The sequence below is a fragment of the Synchiropus splendidus genome, chromosome 7 (genome assembly GCF_027744825.2).
Source record: "Synchiropus splendidus isolate RoL2022-P1 chromosome 7, RoL_Sspl_1.0, whole genome shotgun sequence".
NCBI lineage: Eukaryota > Metazoa > Chordata > Actinopteri > Syngnathiformes > Callionymidae > Synchiropus > Synchiropus splendidus.
The window spans coordinates 6,521,907-6,538,674 of NC_071340.1; the positions used below are offsets into that span (position 1 = coordinate 6,521,907).

Here is a 16,768-nt window from a genome sequence, read left to right on the forward strand (position 1 = left end):
GTGCTCAGCCCCCAGTGGAAGGCCAGTATTGTCATAAGTAAATAACTAATGGGATTGGGAATAACAGACATTCACAGGAAACACGGTGGAAATTAAATGTATTACGACATTAACTTTGTCATTGACATAAAAATAATAATTTGTTAGAATATATAAACATAAATGCAGACAAAAATGTGAATATGAATATATATGTATGTATATATATGTATATATGTATATATGTATATATATATATATATATATATATATATATATATATATATATATATATATATATAGGTGGCGGAGGTATTTATCATATTTTGATTTGTTGGTCACTATTTGCTGCTTGGGTTTACTGATGTTCTTGTGCGGGATAAGACTTTGGGATTGGCAGGACATGACCCCATGACCCAGGCATCCCTGTAGGTGACGCATAGCTACCAGTCATCTTACTGAGGATGACCTCTGTTACCTGATCCTACGATCCTGCTTTCTGAAGCAAACATTCTCAAACCCACTGCAGATCATTATGGTTTTCTCCAAACCTGATTAGTACTATAACAATAGGATCAGTGCTTGACTTCATGTCACAACACGTCTGAGAAAGTCTGTGGTTTATCTGGAAATCAAATGATTCAATATTCAAAATTTTCTTTGTGACTGGTGACCATTTGCTGCAGTATATATACAGGGTTAAACCAGACTGAGGATTTACTGTTGGATTAAGTAGATGCTTCTAAAATTGATCTTCGATTATTGTGAAAATGTCTTTGTAACTTCAAAATCATTTGTAATGAGCAGATCACACAGAACTAAAATATTGTTTAAAAAAAAGTGAAGTACTGGAAGCAGAAACACCACTAGCTACTACTGGCACAGTCTAGTGTGTGGGAGAATAATAATATACAGTATATACATACAGATGTCTGATTTACTCAGAGGAAAGACGTTCACATTGTGGACATGTTTGTCATGCTCACCTGGAAGTTGGATCATGCGGACCGCTCAGTTGGTCTGACGCCTGAGTTATTTCACCTTTCTGACATGACATTTTAATGCCAGCATTACATGAAATCAAAGGATGTCATGTCTCCGGCACAGATCAGAGCCGTGATTCTTAACCACAGGGCTGAGGCCCACGGTTGGGCCATGAGCGCCTCTTTAAACATTGCGTACTCTAGCCTTTTTTTTGTCCCACGTGAGACTCAGTTTGAATACATTAGCCACATATGGTGACAGTAGTGTGTCATTGAATTGGCTTGACAGCTGCATATTTCTGATCATTCTTGAAATGAAAAAAATGTGATGCCGCACCACCACAGTAAAAACTGTCAATGAAAGCACCCGTTGAAGCAGTTCTTCACAGTTTATTTTGAAAATAAAATACATTTTCATTTTATGACATTTAGACATTTATTTTATTCAAAATTTAATTCATGACGTAGTTTCTTTCCCAAATTTTCTCAACCCTTTGCATCAAGTGTATTTTTTTCTTTTTCCTTCAGTAAATTTGATGAATATGACTTGGTTCTGCTGCTGGTTGAACTTTTCGATGACAAATAATACAAACAAAAATTCCCCCGAAGTTCATCACATGTTCATCATACATTTTCAATGGCCATTTAAATAAACAATATTGAAGGGCACACACACCTCTATACTTGAAGGTGTGTGTGTGATGGAAACAAAAAAAAAAAGATTTTAATCAATTTGTTTTTATAAATATTCAGATGCATCCAGAGATGAGATCACAGAATGTCACAGAAAAATAAATAAAATGAAAATAAAATCACAGCAGCAACTGTATGCTCAGACTACCTCAGGGAAGAAATGTTTACTTTCCAAATGCAATTTTAAAATTAAGGAACAGAAGAAATGAAGAGTATGTGAGACAAAAAAACTGAAGAACAATGTGTCTCAACTTACTGCAGGTTTAAAAGGTTTGAAATATAAAATATTTAGGCATTGTTTTTAACAAACACTTTATCTCTGGAAAACACTTTAATAGCCTCCTCGATTTCAGAAAGTCGGCTATCCAGATGAGTTCGACGTGACTGGACGCTCAGGGTGTCAGCACCAAGTGGCAGTGAAAGCAGCTCGGTAATGAGCGAGCTGTGGGCTGCGGAGGAGAGTCAGAGAAGTTTTAGTAACATGACGTCATATGGCAGTGGGAAGGGCAACAGCAACAAACCTTGCTTCAGCGAACGAAGCGTTTCCACTCGGTCACACTCAGCCATCAGGGAGTGACCTGGTGGAGCAGAGGGGTCAAGAGCGTTCTTCTTTCTCTCTTCCTCCTCTTTCTGCCACTGCTTCTTCCTCTGCTTAATACTAAGAGGGATCAATGTCAGCATGGCAGAGTGAATCACAATTAACAGTTTAGACGTCGAAGAAGAGTCGATCATCACTTAGCTATCAATTCTCTTCTAAGCTTTCACACTCACTAGTGAGGCACTTTGCCGATGACAGCGCTGGGCACCGGTTTGTCAGTGAGGTTGGTCAGTGACTGTGACCTCTGCAAGGATGTCTTTCCTGCAGCCTGTGCGTTTAATCTGACAAAGTTGATGGTTTGACCTTTTACCTGCAGCTGCACATGGACACAGGTTAATAAGTTCTGTTCATTGTTGCTGTTATTACAGGAGAAGTGTCACAAAAACAAGTGCTCTTACTTGTTCATCCTGATCCAGCGAAGAGACAGAAGGAGGGCGGCTTTGAGACTTGGACTGAGTTCTGGTGAGTGAAGCGGAGTGACCCTTGAGAAAGTTTTGGCATTCTGGTTTCACAGTTGGACTTGCTACCTGGAGCAGACAGTGGCTACTGTTAGATGGAGTGGATGATCAGCACCCAGCATCATATTATAAGCAGTAATTAAAACAAAGAATGATATTAACATCAAACTTCTAAACAGTCATCAATTAGGTAGAAGCCAAAAGTGACCACTGAGTGGGAAAACAAACATTTTATCTCTTCATTGTTGTTATATAATGGAAATACCAAACTGTAATACGTAAATAACCAACATAACTGGACATGGTACAGTAACATGAATGAAGATCATAATGATACAGTAGAAGACTGGGAGGATCAAGCCACTATTTTTAGTACCTGTGGCTGGGTCATGAACTTCGACGGGACATTCTGGTACTTTGGCGAGGTCCAAAGAGCCTTAACAGGAACTGGACCGGATTGTGCTTTTACAGCCTCCAGCTCTTTGCAGCGTCTCTGGATTTCTCTGAGCCGGCAGACATTGTCCTTTTGGAAGTCATGAACTTTCTTTTCTTTGAATTTAACAATAGAAAACTTTGAAACAAAGCACTATGATGACGTGACATGGGTTCATAGAGAAAGAAAAAAAATCACCTACTATGTTTTGGAACACACATCAAAGAGACGCTGTCCAGTCTGAGGAGCTCCCCCACCAGTCCTCGCTGACCTCTTTCGAGAATATACGCGGCATTGGGATTGATGTGTGGGGGACGAGTGGGGGGACGAGCGCTGTAGGATTCAGGGTGAAGACCTGGATCAGGAGCTAATGGACCCAAAAACAGAGGCAAACTGTCCTGCTGGTTTCCCTCCAGACGGGCACGAGCTGGAAAATAAGGAAAACACCATAAAGGTTTTGAGGAAAAATCACTGGGTAATGAGTTGCATTTCCACTGCAGCCCATGACTTCACTGCCATCTCAGTATGCCATGAATGTTTCATCTATATCATAAAGATTTATGGACAGTAGCTTGATGTTTTGTTTTGGGTGCAATGGTCTTCATAATTCATAAGTGATGAAGCAGAAATGGAAGAACAGAGTGCTAAAGTAAAACACCTGATATTCGGCAACCGTACAATAGTTGACATGCAACTGTTTGTAAAAGAACAAACCTGAAGCGGGTCGTCCGTAAAACTCAGGGAAGAAAGAAGGGTCTGGTGGGATGGGCCCACAAATGTATGATGGACCTTCACACATCAGGGATCTGCAAGTATTGGTCAGAAAATACAGTTCAAATGACATAATGAAGACTTCATTTAAGTTTGTAAAAGTTTATTTTAAATAGCTCATTTTGATGAGAAGCTGCTTGAAAACAATGAGCGAGTATGGCAGAGAAATACACACTAGAGTGACAATTGATTCAAGATTTAAATCCCAAATCAAATCTCACAAGTTTTGATTATGTTTTTCGATGATGATGAGCCCCACAAGACGAAATACAAATGGCAGACATCATATATACATGTATATATATCTACACTCGTCCTTTCAAATTTGTGTGTCAGTTATATGTGGCCAACAATTGAAAGAATGACAAAAAATCAAAATTAAAAAATATATATATTTCTGCGGTATCTTATTAATGGAGTCCCAAAAAATGTCATGTTCAAAATTATTCACACTCTAATCCCTTGTCTTATTTAATAGTCAATGGCATAGCCTTTATTCTTTATGACCGCTTCTAGATGATTCCTGTACATGTCCACAAGCTTCCTGCATGTCTCCTGTGGGATGTTGGCCCACTCCTCCTCAAGCTGGGTCAGGTTTGTTGGTCTCCTCGCCATTACTCTGGTCTTCAAGTGATGCCACAAGTTCTCAATGGGATTGAGGTCAGGACTTTGACTTGGCCATTCCAGGACATCATTGTCCTTGAACCATTTCTTGTGTGTTTAGGATCGTTGTCTTGCTGTTTTGCAGCGGAGTTTCACAGTGGATGCCTTCACATTTTCATCAAGTATCCTGATGTAATCCTCCTTTTTCATGGTTCCTTGGACCTTGACGAGATTCCCTGTGCCACTGGAGGAGAAACATCCCCATTACATTATGCTTCCACCATCATACTTGACAGTAGGCACAGTGTTCTTTGGCCTATAGGCTTCTCCTTTCTTCCTCCAGACATACTGAGCATCCATGTGACCGAAGAACTCCAACTTTGTCGCATCAGACCACAGGACAGTTGACCGAAAGCTGGGATCTTCAGATGATGATGCGAGCTGACAGATGTTTCTTACTGAGCAGCGGTGTCTTCCGAGGTTTACGTGGATGGAGACCTCCTCTGTGCAAGACTCGCTCAATGGTGGACCGTGACACCTTTGTCCCTGCCTGGTCAAGTGTTTCCACTAGGGCCTTGGTTATCATCTGTGGGTTGGTGTTGACCTCTCGGCAGATTTTCCTCGCACGTTTGGGGGACACCTTACGCTTCCGTCCACAGCCACTGAGGTTTTTAACAGTGTTGAACCTCTTGTACTTGTTGAAACAGGGACATCATCTGCTTGGAAATAGTTGTGTAACCTTTTCCTTCACTGTGGCTACGCAGGTCCTCGCTGAGCTCCTTCTTCTTGACCGTGATGACCAGAAATTAAGAATGACCTGAACACTTCCCCCCTATTTATACTGTTCTGGAAAGATGTCTTTTTTCACTTTAACATTTGGCCAACAATGTTTACTTCATTGTGACATCTTGAAGTCAGTACTAGACAGAAATGACCACATTTGGTACATTTTTGTTGAAAGATTGTCAGGGGTATGAATAATTTTGAACATGGCATTTTTGGGGGACGCCAGAAATAAAATACCCCAGAAATTAATATTTAAAAAAAAAAAGTTCATTCTTTCAATTGTTGGCCACATATAACTGACACACAAATTTGAAAAAAAAAAATCATTCATTTCATCACAGAAAACTATTGTCTATTGTCGAAAAACATCTTCTCATGCTCAACGACGGTCGGTTGGTTAAATAATAATTTCCAAACAATAGGTAGATAAAAACTGGATATCGTCATCGGTTCAATCTTCAGCGAGAACTTTACTGTTGTTGTTTACTTCACTGTTTCACAGTTAGCATATCAATTAGCATGTTGTTTAGAGCGCACGCACCGCTGTAATGCTATTTGTCGAAAGCTAAAACAATCGAGTGTGTTGCATTCATACGGGTTATCTGAGCTACAATAACAATTATAGACATTTATGAATCACCTCTTAAGCGGGAGTGTCGTGCTGTATTTGTCCGGTTTATCCACGCAGACTGATGACGCTTGTTTGATAATCTTCACCATGGCAACAGAGCCGCTCTAAAGCTGTGATACTTACAAGACAACAGCAAGGGGAGAACATTTCAGCTCTGACGGAGAATTTGAACACACCAACTGTTGAAGTCCAAAGGAGTTATTCCAAAAGGGAATCTAATCTAAAGGGAAACACAAGTGAAGTACGGCAATGCAAAAAATATTGCGTTCTCTTAATCTTTAATGACTGTAGATTTATTCAGTTACTAAAGCTAAAAAGGTCGGATCAGAGCCGATCCTTCTCACCCTGGACATGGACTGTTTGTTCCTCTTCCATCTAGCAGGAATGAATTTGTGATCAGCCTTTGTTATTTGTGGGTTATTTTATTTATTAACAGAACTTTATTTCGAAGCACTTTCCTAGTTGGTGGGACGCCCACTGACCATGGCAATAAATTCTATTCTGATTCTAAAAATGTCAGAAAACATTCTGTAAAAAATGAATGCACTTATGTAACTGTATCTCCATCTAGTTGATGTTTGGTCCATTTACTCTGTAATTGCTGATCTGTTGCTGGGCCATGGCAGGAGGGACACAGGGGAACCCAAATATCCTTTACATTGCAGAACGAAGAGCCATCTAGAAAAAAACATCGAGATGTCAAGTGCCAGCACACTTCTCTCAACACTGCTTCACATTGTGGGGTGTCACATGCAAATTCTGAGTTCATCTGACCCGACGACCAGAAGGGTCTGCGTGTGGCATGCAACCAACTAGTAAGTCCGGATGCAAGACTGTTCTTTTATCACACACAGCCAGAGTGTCTACAGTAAGCAGTGCTGTGATGTGGTTGATTCACCGTTGACTTGGCTCATCATCTTTGTTTGGCTGTATGTGACTGATGATATTACATATCGATTCAGTTTATACATTTGCATAACTTCCATGAAACCTACAGGATTTATCTGTCCATCCAGAAAATAATGGCAATTATGATAGAGGAAACAAATCACCACAGTATGGGAGTTTTAATGGGTCTTATGAAGACCAAAGACAGCAGAAATTACAGAGTGGAACGATTACAAAATGTCACACCAGAGGTTGACTCAACTCCAAATTACTATACAGGTATTAAATACAAATGTATGGAACAGCACTGTAATAAAAGAGTTGGCAGGTATGTGTCCTAGCGCTCAGGTCAAGACTTCATACAGGAGGCCAACTCTTGGCGGCGTCCTCATGCAAAGACTCGGGCAACCACTGGCAGTATGGAGACAGCAGGTCTGTCGAAAGAGGAAGCATCATCAACTGGTTAGGAGCAGCTGCACAAAACAACAAAACACTATTTAAAAAACACAGTGGTCAATTGACAATTTACATCATGACACATCTAAGAAGAGAAATTAGCAGGATCTTGCCAAGTTGGCTGTAATGAGTGTATTAAGTGGTGAAGAGCCAAGAACCTATGGAAGCATTGGTGCATCCCCTTGAGAATCCAGGAGAAGACGACCAGTGTATTCACGTCACATTGTGTTGGACAGGGTAGGACCCAAAGCAGATCTCCAATCAAGACCTAGTTGTCAGTATCACCTACATTTACTGTCTGTTCTCCAGATGCACAGAAGCGTGTCCCTGTTGTTCACTCTCCTCGACACCAGCGCTCCAAGCAGTACCTCGGTCCTGGGCTGGAGCCTGCACCAGCACAGAGTCAACGAGAGTAACACAAGAAGAAACGCTCAAGTGGACATACTTACTTGGCCCAGCTTTTCAACATGATGGACGGGTTGGACAGCAGATGGTTTCTGTGTTTCTTAAGTGTCGGACAAACCTGAAAAAGAATGGAAATGTTTCAGAGTTCAGGTTTCTTATGAAGTGACAAACAGCAAATCAAGACAACATCAGTCATCCTAACCCGAATCTAGCAAGAAAAGGTTTTACTGCGAAATGCACACTTACAAAGACCAACTACAATGTGCAATCTCACCTCGCCCTCCAGCAGAAACTGGGCAAACAGTTTGTATCTGTCAAGGTTGTCGGGATATTCTGTCTCCACAGCAGGCAGCTGCCAGCTGACTCGGACTGTGAGAGAGGACGTGACTTGATCTGATGATCAGGTAGGACGTATGAGACCTGGGGGTAGTGAACTCACAGAAGGTGCTGGTTCTGTGGCACCTAATGGTGCCAGTGGTTGGACAGAACCGTGGAGCCGGCTTCTCGAGAGGAGAACTGAAATGGCAGTACTGAGGTAGAAGTCTGGGGATCCAGTCTGGTTCAACCGCTGACACACCTGAGGTTAATGAGAGTCAGAAGAAGGTCAGGAACAAAGCTCAACGTTGAATCATGAAGTGGCAACGAAGCAAAACACTAGTCCTACAACACTGCATCCTCGCTGCTTTGCTCCTTACACTGCTTTCAGAAACACTTTACCTTTCATGTACATCTTGGTGGTCTCCATGATCTCCTGGTAAACGACAAACTGCGGCATTGTTTTGAAGAGAGCAGACTTGGGGTGAATGAAGACAGGGTCGTCCATCAGTGGTGTCTGCCAACACATGGAGAGAGTCAGGAAGCAACAGAGAGAAGGATGATGAGGATTCAATCTCACCTTGTAGGCATTCTTCCACTTCGGGTCCAGCATCTCCTCGGCCTGCACCCTCCGGGCCAAATGATCGCCGAGTCCAGCCAGGACCACCTGTCTGAGACAAGCCACCTGGTGCTCGGTGGGAGGAGCCATCTTAGGATCCACAAAAGCTCCAATCTCTGGACACACTGAGTTCACTAGAGGGAAGAAAGAGTTGGTACATTTCCCTTTCATGATTCGGTGTCATGACACGTCCATACCTGCGTTTGTCAGCTGTCCTCTGAGCCTCCTGATCTCCATCATGGCTTTGTATCTGAGACCGTTGTCTTGGCAGAATGTCTGTGTGCTGCCGGCAAATTCACAAGCACCAACAGCACCTGAAAACATAGCTCATCTTAGCATTGTTCAACCTCTTGTTCTAGCTTCACCCCAAACCCAGAATAGCTCAGTCATATCAAACACTGAAATGAAGCAAAGTTATCATAATTTTGTGGTACATTTCTTCACACGAGTCAATTTTTGCGTTACCTAGCATCACCATGAGGTCTCCCAGCAGAAGCGCAGCTCCCTGACCAGCCCAAAGTCTCTTCTTCTGGGTCAGTCGAGCTCGGCGCTGGACGAGAGCAGAGTTCTCATCTTCGCTGCCTGCAGGTCTGAGGTGACAGGAAGTTGAGTACCTGAACTGGACAAATAACTGCAGGATCACTCACCTATCCAAGTCTTCAAAAATCTCCCGGACTGTCATGGCGGAAACCACGGCGATAACGTATTGGAGGCAGTCCTGTTGTTTTCCTAGCGCCAGCATTTTACCGTAGCGAGGCGACACCGGGAAGGAAGCCATTGCTCGCCCAAGGGGGGTGATAGGAGAGCTGAGCCTGGCTCGCTCCATCTCTTTGGCCCTTCACAGAGACAAGGTTAATTGAACACCATGGTCCTTAACTCTAACTAAATGTTAATGACTGAACAACAGTGATGGGAGTGATGAAAGAGTAAGAACCTCCCAGTGCGCGGGGGCTCCTCCAGAGCTCCCAGAGAAATGAGCAACTGTTCAGCCGCCAGCAGAGCTTCACCAGAGGGAGGCGTGGGGAAGGGGAAGTTCACCACCTGCAGAGACATTCGCCAACCAAATGTCAGTGTTAGACTGGGATAAAACAAAACCAGTCATGTTTGTTTAATATTCGTGAAAAGCTTTAACAATGTGATCAGATGGACCTTGTCAATGTTGAGGTCCTTCATCTGCAGGACCAGGTCCTCTACAGGCCGGCGAGTTATCTCAGCCTCTGAGAACAGATTGAAGTCTCCAAACACAGCAGATGAGTACAACCTGCAGACAGAAGAATGTTCAATATTGTTCCCATCAAACACGCGGCGTCAGAACCTCTCAGACCTGTAGCAGTGACCCGGCTCTGTTCGGCCGGCTCTTCCTGCCCTCTGATTGGCTGAAGCCTGTGACGTCCATGTGACCTTGAAGGACGACACTCCGGTCACTCGGTCGTAGAACCGCTTCTTAACTCGACCGCAGTCCACCACGTACTTGATGCCGGGGATGGTCAGAGACGTCTCAGCCACGTTGGTGGCCACAACGCAGAGACGAGCCCCTGGAGGAGGAGGCTGGAAAACCTGCAGAGACAGGACAGACAGGAGGGAAACATGAAGAAGACCTAACAAACTAGCGTTAGTGGACGATGATCTAACCCACACGGAGGCTCAAGAAAGTATTAGAGAGGGGAGGGCTCTCACCTTGGCCTGCTGCTCGGGGGCCAGCAGTGAGTAAAGAGGAAGAACATACATGGGGATGGATGGATCTGCTTTTTCCTCTGAAAGAAACAGCAAAAATCATTGACAAAACTGATGTCCATAGATGAGAGGAGTCAGGCTGAAGCTGACCTGCACCCTCAGGATGATCCCCGATCTCCAAGTCAGAGCCTTCATCCTCATCGATGCCGGCCTCCCGGTCCTCGTCGCCTTCATCCACGGGCAGTGAGGAGTAGTTGTCTAAGTCGATGCGTGGCAGAGCCTGAACCAACCAACAACACGTTTTTTAGGATGGTGCATACTTCACTACAGACTTGAGAGCTCACCACAGCTTTCTTTCTCTTGCTCTTTTTGACATTCCCCCATGTCTTGTCCTCCTCGTCTTCCTCAACTGAACCAGGACATCAACATTCTCTTACTTCAAAACATGACTGCAAGTATGGGGGGAAGGAGAAACACTCACCGGTGTTTGAGTGGTTTTTCCTGAAGGGGAAAGCTTTCCTGAGTCGTCTGCAGAGACTGTGAACTTCTGCCTGTCCAGTCAAGAAGACCAGGATGCCACCTGAGGAGGGAAGCGATGTGGAACTGCTGTGTGCACATTTATACTGCATCACTTTCTGGGGTGTATCGTAACTGAGCGTGTGTACCTGGAGGGAGCATGCGGTGGATCTTGCAGGTCTTGTGAAAAGCCTCTCCAGTGTAGTCCTCCATCGGCGTGCGCTTATTAAAGTGGATGGTGACAGGAAACTGCCTAGCGTCCACCTTGACAACTGGCGGTGGCTTCTTGAACAGCTTCTGGTTGTCTGTGAAGTCCTCCACTCGCAGGGTGGCCGACATGACCAGCAGCTTCATGGGCAGCCCCTTCTGCTGGACAGTGGAGAGTTGTCATGCCTGATGATGATCAATGACCCACAGATACACACGGTACCTTGTTTCTGAGCGGCACAATGCGAGACAGAAGCCCGATGAGAATGTCTGTGTAGACGCTGCGTTCATGAGCTTCATCAATGATGATGACGCTGTACTTCTGGAGCAGAAAGTCCTGGAGAGGACAGGACAAGGAAATGATTCACTTTTGTCTGAGCTCATATTTTGTGCGTGACCTTCTACCTTTTGAATCTCCTTCAGTAAAACACCGTCTGTCATGAACTTAATTTTCGTCTCGTTCGTCACGTTCCCTTCATAACGGATCTGGTACGACACCACTCTGAACAGACAAAAATATTCCAGCTAGAGATCCACAGAATATGAACATGAAAACAAATCAAACAGGAGTCTGTGGTACCGTGTGGACAAGTTCATCTCTTTGGCCACTCTATGCGACATGCTGACGGCTGCCACTCGTCTAGGTTCTGTGATGCCGATGATCCCTGATCCACTACAGGACAGACAACATGGAGAAAAGAATTAAGTGAAGAGTGAGTGAGAGAATTTCACAACCATTCTGTGATTGTATCCTGCAGGTGCATATAAATTGGCAGTGAGACACTCAAGGAGCAGATGGGACCGAGGACTACCTGGCATAGCCTGCTTCATACAGAAACTGGGGCACTTGAGTGGTTTTGCCACTTCCTGTCTCGCCACAAATGATGACACAGGGATTCTCCTTCACAGCCTCCATGATCACCTGCTCCTCCGCCAGCACTGGCAGCTTCAGACGAGACGCCTGCAGACACAGACAAACCACACATTAGTGTAAGGAGCACCTTTGTTGCAAATGGTTTTCAAAATCCAAACCAAAGTTCACACACTCACTTGGACTTCTGGAGATCTTTCAACTGGAATGAAGATGGCCGGCTCTGATACTGGCTTGAGCTGGACTTGATCAGTCTTCGCCTTTTCATCTCCTGCTGATTTTTCTTCTGCAGCTTTGACTGATATTTCTTCTGCAGGTTGCTGACAAGCAGATGCTGTCTCCTCTGTTTTTATCACATCACTTAACATATCCCCTTCCTTTTCGTCTTCGTTGGCATCATCATCGTCTTCCGATGTTTCCACATCACTGCTGTCTTCGTCCCCTTGTTCCTCCTCTTCTTCATCATCCTCCCATTTCCTTTTCCTGTTTGCTCCGCTAACACTGCTGATCTTTGAGGCTTCATTTGTTTCTTCCAATATTCTGAGGAACAAGCAAACAAATGATAAATACATAAATATCTCACACTTTTTTTCAAGCAAATATGTTTACTCACTGTTTGGTCTGGTAGAGCTTCTCTCCCGTGCCCAGTTTGGATGTGGTATACAGCAGCTTCATTTCAGACTCAGGCAGCTGTACTTCAGCTAGTCGGCTCAAGACCTCGGCTCTCTGAGGAGTACATGAAAGAGTTTTGAAAGTGAATATGACACAGACACAATTGTTTACATAGTGTTTTATTTAATGATTTCTCCATTTTGCGGTGCTTATGCATGTCTATGTAATACTCCAACCTTAGCTTTCTTCTCTTTCCGTTCCAGAACCTTCTGCAGTTCCTTCTTCAGTTTCTTTGTGAGGCGTTTCTTAGTGGAGACGGGCGGCAGCACTTTTTTTTTCTTTGTTTTTTTGGCCGGAAGGATGAGTGCATTGCATTCATCAACTCCCTTCAGCCTCCCTCCATCTGACAAAAAGAACCACATTCATTTATTTAAAAAAAAAATTAACGACGCACATCTGATCATATCACATATAAGATGTTTTCACCTTCAGGATAAATCAGTGTTAACCAGTATTCTTTGAGATCAATCAAAATTTGCTGTTAGGCGAGAATCTGTTTGAGCCCAAATTGCAGACTTGGAATGTTGGACACATTTAGTTACACATTTTTGTTGAATAGATTTCCCTGTTCCCCATCACATCTGCTGGTAACTGAAATGACTACATCAGGACAAAAAGGCGATCAACACAATATTTGGCAGGAGTTTATGACAAAGTGGTTTGTCAGTGTGTAAGTAATAATCAAATGAATCACAGCGACAATATGTTCGTTTTGCAAAGAAATTGCCAGTAGTAAGAGTCGCAAATACGCAAATCTGCTGTAGTAAAATGGACTATGTTAACTAATTAAGTATTTGTTTAACGAACACACGTAATAAGTAGAGAAAAACAGTTACCTGTCAGTTCAAGTACAACACTTGACTTTTCTGTGGTAGACGGTTGTTTGTCGTCTGTAAGTTGTCTCGCTTTCCAGTTATGCTTCTTCCTCAGCTTTCCCATTTTGAAAGTAGAATCCGAGTCCTATAAACTCAACATAGACGCACAGAGACCTATAACTGAGAGAAACCGTAAGTGGATATCTTTAAGTACAGTATGAAACACTACTCCTTGATAATAAATATGCTGAAAAGCATGTCCTTTAAAGCCTGTTTATCTGAGGTTTAGTCCTCCTGTCCGTCTCACGTGTAAACATCAGGGAGTCCGTCCGATAAAAATGTCCGCCACTGTGACATGTGAGAAGACGAAGGTTCCGCTCTGCATTTTTTTCTCTCTTTAAAAAAAACCCGATGCATTAATTTGTATTGTATTATTTTATGACGCGTGCTGTCGTTGCAGACAAATACCGCAGCGGGTAAAAATAAATGAAGGGAATGGTTCAAATCCTAAGTTCAGTCATTTTCCATAACTCCAATGAAAGCAGCTGTGCTTCAGTACTGTGCAACACTGTGGGTGTGGCAGCATGTAGAGGTGGAGGCATGAAGGCAGGCTGTACAGTCTTTCGCTGTGGCCATGCGTATGGCACACGGCTGCTGTGGAGGGGTGGGCGAGCTGAATCGAGCTCCAAATATAACTTAGAAGAGGATGGAGCAATGTGATTCCACGCTGTCTAAAATCAGCCTCAACCGCAAAGAGGTCTTCGAACCGCCTCAGCGAAGAGTACGGGTGCTCCAAAGTAAGAGTCCAGATGACTCTTGAGGACTGGCCACTGGCCACTGAGTGCTGGGATGGGGGAGTGGCCCGCGGCAGAACCTAGTGCTTGCTGAAGAAGGCAGCAGGATGTGATTTTCACAAAAACTGGGACCAAAAAAAAGCATTGCCAAGTTAGCAACACTGTCTGGCTGTGGCACAAGCCTCACAAAAAGACACTACACCTGGAGGCACAACCATGGCTGCTGCTCAGGAGACTCTGGAGGAACACCACCACCTCCTCACTACTAAAAACAAACCAATTCAATTGCAGCACCAACATCCATCCACGAGGGGCGGGGAAAGCCCAGAAATCTCCCTGGGGAACTAGCTGTAGCCCAGATTTGGAAAAGGCTAGTAGTAATTGGGCATTGAAACATTGTGACTGCAGCCACAAATGGCTGTTGATGGTCCTGTTGCTGGTCACCAATGACGAGGGAGTCCAGTGTTGAAAGGCAGAAACAGCGACAACCATCTTCTGGCACAACAGGCAGTTTAATATCATGTCTCTCGTTTGATGATTCTTTTTAATCCAACATGTATATGAAGTATTACAGTGGTAGCACAACATTATATCATACATGTTTTCATCTCTTAACTTCAAACTTACGTACTGTACGTACTACTTCAAAAACTAAAATTAAATTAGAAAGACATTCTATAGAAAACAGACGCAACTGACATGAAAGCTGTTAATCAATACTTTCAGTATGATGCAGAACAGGCACAGTTGGCACGGAATTAAAATCATGTGAGAAAAGATCTTGTTCTTCATCAGATGCTGTCCTTCAGAGCCGAGTACTCGTTCTCACCGTGGCCCTCCCCTGCAGTCAGGCTTTCCTCTCTGGTCCTCCTCGCCTCCTTGCTCATCCGCTCAAACCTCCTCAGGAAGATGATGACAGCGACCAGCAGCGCCCCCTGCAACAGCGCGAACAGCAACAGGCTGACCTGGGAGGCCAGAGCCAGGTCGCAGTACCAGTAGTGACAGGAACTCAGGACCTCCTCCTCTGTCAGGTAGACCACCAGCCGTCCTCTCAGACTGGCAGGGGAGCTGCAGTTGACAGCCACGTGGGATGTGTGAGTGGGTGGGTGACGGCGCAGCCACGCCCGCAGGTAGAGGACCCCACAGTCGCACACCCAGGGGTTGTCATGCAGCGTGACCGACTGGAGGTCTGGCAGGTGGTCCAGGAAACCATTCGGGAGCGTGCTCAGCTGGTTCTTGTGGAGACGGAGCTGCTTGGTTCCTGAGGGGAAGCTAGTGGGGAGAGATGAGGAGGACAGGCTGCGGTGGCTGCAGTCCACCAGACCACCGTGACAGGAGCAGTGGTGGGGGCATGTGGATGACGTTTGACCGCTGATGATGAGGAGATGACACAGCAACAACAGCAGCTTCATCCTCCACAACCACTGAAGGATCGACTGAAGCAGAAACAATCAGTTCACTTAAGTCTTGTAGAAAAGTACACCCTGAAGATATTCAAGTAAATATTGTTGGAGCAATGTATTATACAGTAGTGAGCTGGTGCAGGCAATTATACATATACATATATGATGAGATTCATGATGTGCAAAAACGGGTCATAACATGTTTATTGCTGTATAATTACAGCAATTATTGCATCATATGAATAATATAACACATTCTTCACATAACATTGCCTGAGTACGTTACGGTGATGGTAAAGAGTTTTGGCGTTCTACTGTGTGCAAATGTAACTGAATAACATTTGATGGTGTGACCATTTATTTAGTTTTGAACACATTATCTGTTGACTTTGATACTGTCAATGTTGGGAACTATCATATTGAAACTGTCAAGAATTTAGTTCCATTAGTTCTTCTTGTAAACAGGAAACAAATTTTTTTCTTGATCCTATGTGTCAAACTTTACGGGTGTCCAAAAACGTTTTTCCAAACTCTCTATAAACCTGCTCTATCATTCAAGCATACTGTAGAATTGATTCGCACACATAATACATCAACAAGATATTGAATGTTGTTATATTGTACATAAGTACTAACATGAGGTTATTTAAAAAAAAAATCCTATAAGAAGTGAAGTTCATTTGATAAAAAATTATGTTTGTCAGGGCTTCTTTTACCTTGAGAGTGCTCTGTGATCCGCCGCTCTTCCTAGTCACCCTCTACTGTGTCGTGTTTGCATCTGTCAGCTGGCACAGAGTGATAAAGAGGAGGGACCCAAAACACAACATACTCGGTGGAAGTCATTTCTCCGCTCAGTTCCAACTTCCCGACTCATCAACTATTTCTTGTGTCATTTTTTTCAGGCAAGACTTCACAGTATACAGCAATGCGAGTATAAAAACTCAAAACACTGTGGGTAATGGGTGTACTTTAATTCTAGGACACTCATGTCCCTCTGTTTTCGCATCTACTGTATTGCTTCACCACATGTCCTCTCATGTTTATCACTACATTTTCTGCCTCATGAAAATGTGGAAAATGTCTTATCTTCAGTTGAACTGAACAACTGAACGACACTGACGAGTCATGTGTGGAAGACTGGCCACTGGAGATAAACGCATGAGTCAGCAGATAACGTCAGCATGAGCGTAGAAGCGCA

General features: G+C 43.8%; 3 protein-coding genes across 3 annotated transcripts; all 3 read right to left on the bottom strand.

Moving 5' to 3' along the window:
* Positions 1–1,668: 1,668 nt before the first annotated feature.
* enkd1 (enkurin domain containing 1) lies at positions 1,669–6,069 on the bottom strand. The gene is made up of 8 exons (XM_053871128.1): positions 5,945–6,069; positions 3,859–3,950; positions 3,347–3,571; positions 3,088–3,260; positions 2,652–2,780; positions 2,427–2,569; positions 2,177–2,313; positions 1,669–2,104 (listed from the first exon to the last, which is right to left on the bottom strand). The coding sequence occupies exons 1-8, from the start codon at positions 6,022–6,024 to the stop codon at positions 1,944–1,946; spliced, it is 1,140 nt and encodes a 379-aa protein (XP_053727103.1). The 5' UTR covers positions 6,025–6,069; the 3' UTR covers positions 1,669–1,943.
* An 811-nt stretch (positions 6,070–6,880) lies between these two features.
* On the bottom strand, positions 6,881–13,693 carry dhx37 (DEAH (Asp-Glu-Ala-His) box polypeptide 37). Its single transcript, XM_053871968.1, has 26 exons — positions 13,395–13,693; positions 12,735–12,901; positions 12,500–12,612; positions 12,066–12,426; positions 11,828–11,976; positions 11,596–11,688; positions 11,421–11,517; positions 11,239–11,352; positions 10,958–11,174; positions 10,774–10,872; positions 10,637–10,701; positions 10,443–10,572; positions 10,296–10,372; positions 9,943–10,175; positions 9,768–9,879; positions 9,553–9,659; positions 9,266–9,454; positions 9,084–9,208; positions 8,816–8,932; positions 8,580–8,752; positions 8,402–8,516; positions 8,124–8,261; positions 7,959–8,053; positions 7,729–7,802; positions 7,569–7,666; positions 6,881–7,257 (listed from the first exon to the last, which is right to left on the bottom strand). Exons 1-26 carry the CDS (start codon positions 13,495–13,497, stop codon positions 7,181–7,183), a joined length of 3,438 nt encoding a protein of 1,145 aa, XP_053727943.1. The 5' UTR covers positions 13,498–13,693; the 3' UTR covers positions 6,881–7,180.
* Positions 13,694–14,672: 979 nt separating this feature from the next.
* On the bottom strand, positions 14,673–16,414 carry gp1bb (glycoprotein Ib platelet subunit beta). Its single transcript, XM_053871973.1, has 2 exons — positions 16,287–16,414; positions 14,673–15,603 (listed from the first exon to the last, which is right to left on the bottom strand). Exon 2 carries the CDS (start codon positions 15,577–15,579, stop codon positions 14,959–14,961), a length of 621 nt encoding a protein of 206 aa, XP_053727948.1. The 5' UTR covers positions 15,580–15,603; positions 16,287–16,414; the 3' UTR covers positions 14,673–14,958.
* Positions 16,415–16,768: the final 354 nt, after the last annotated feature.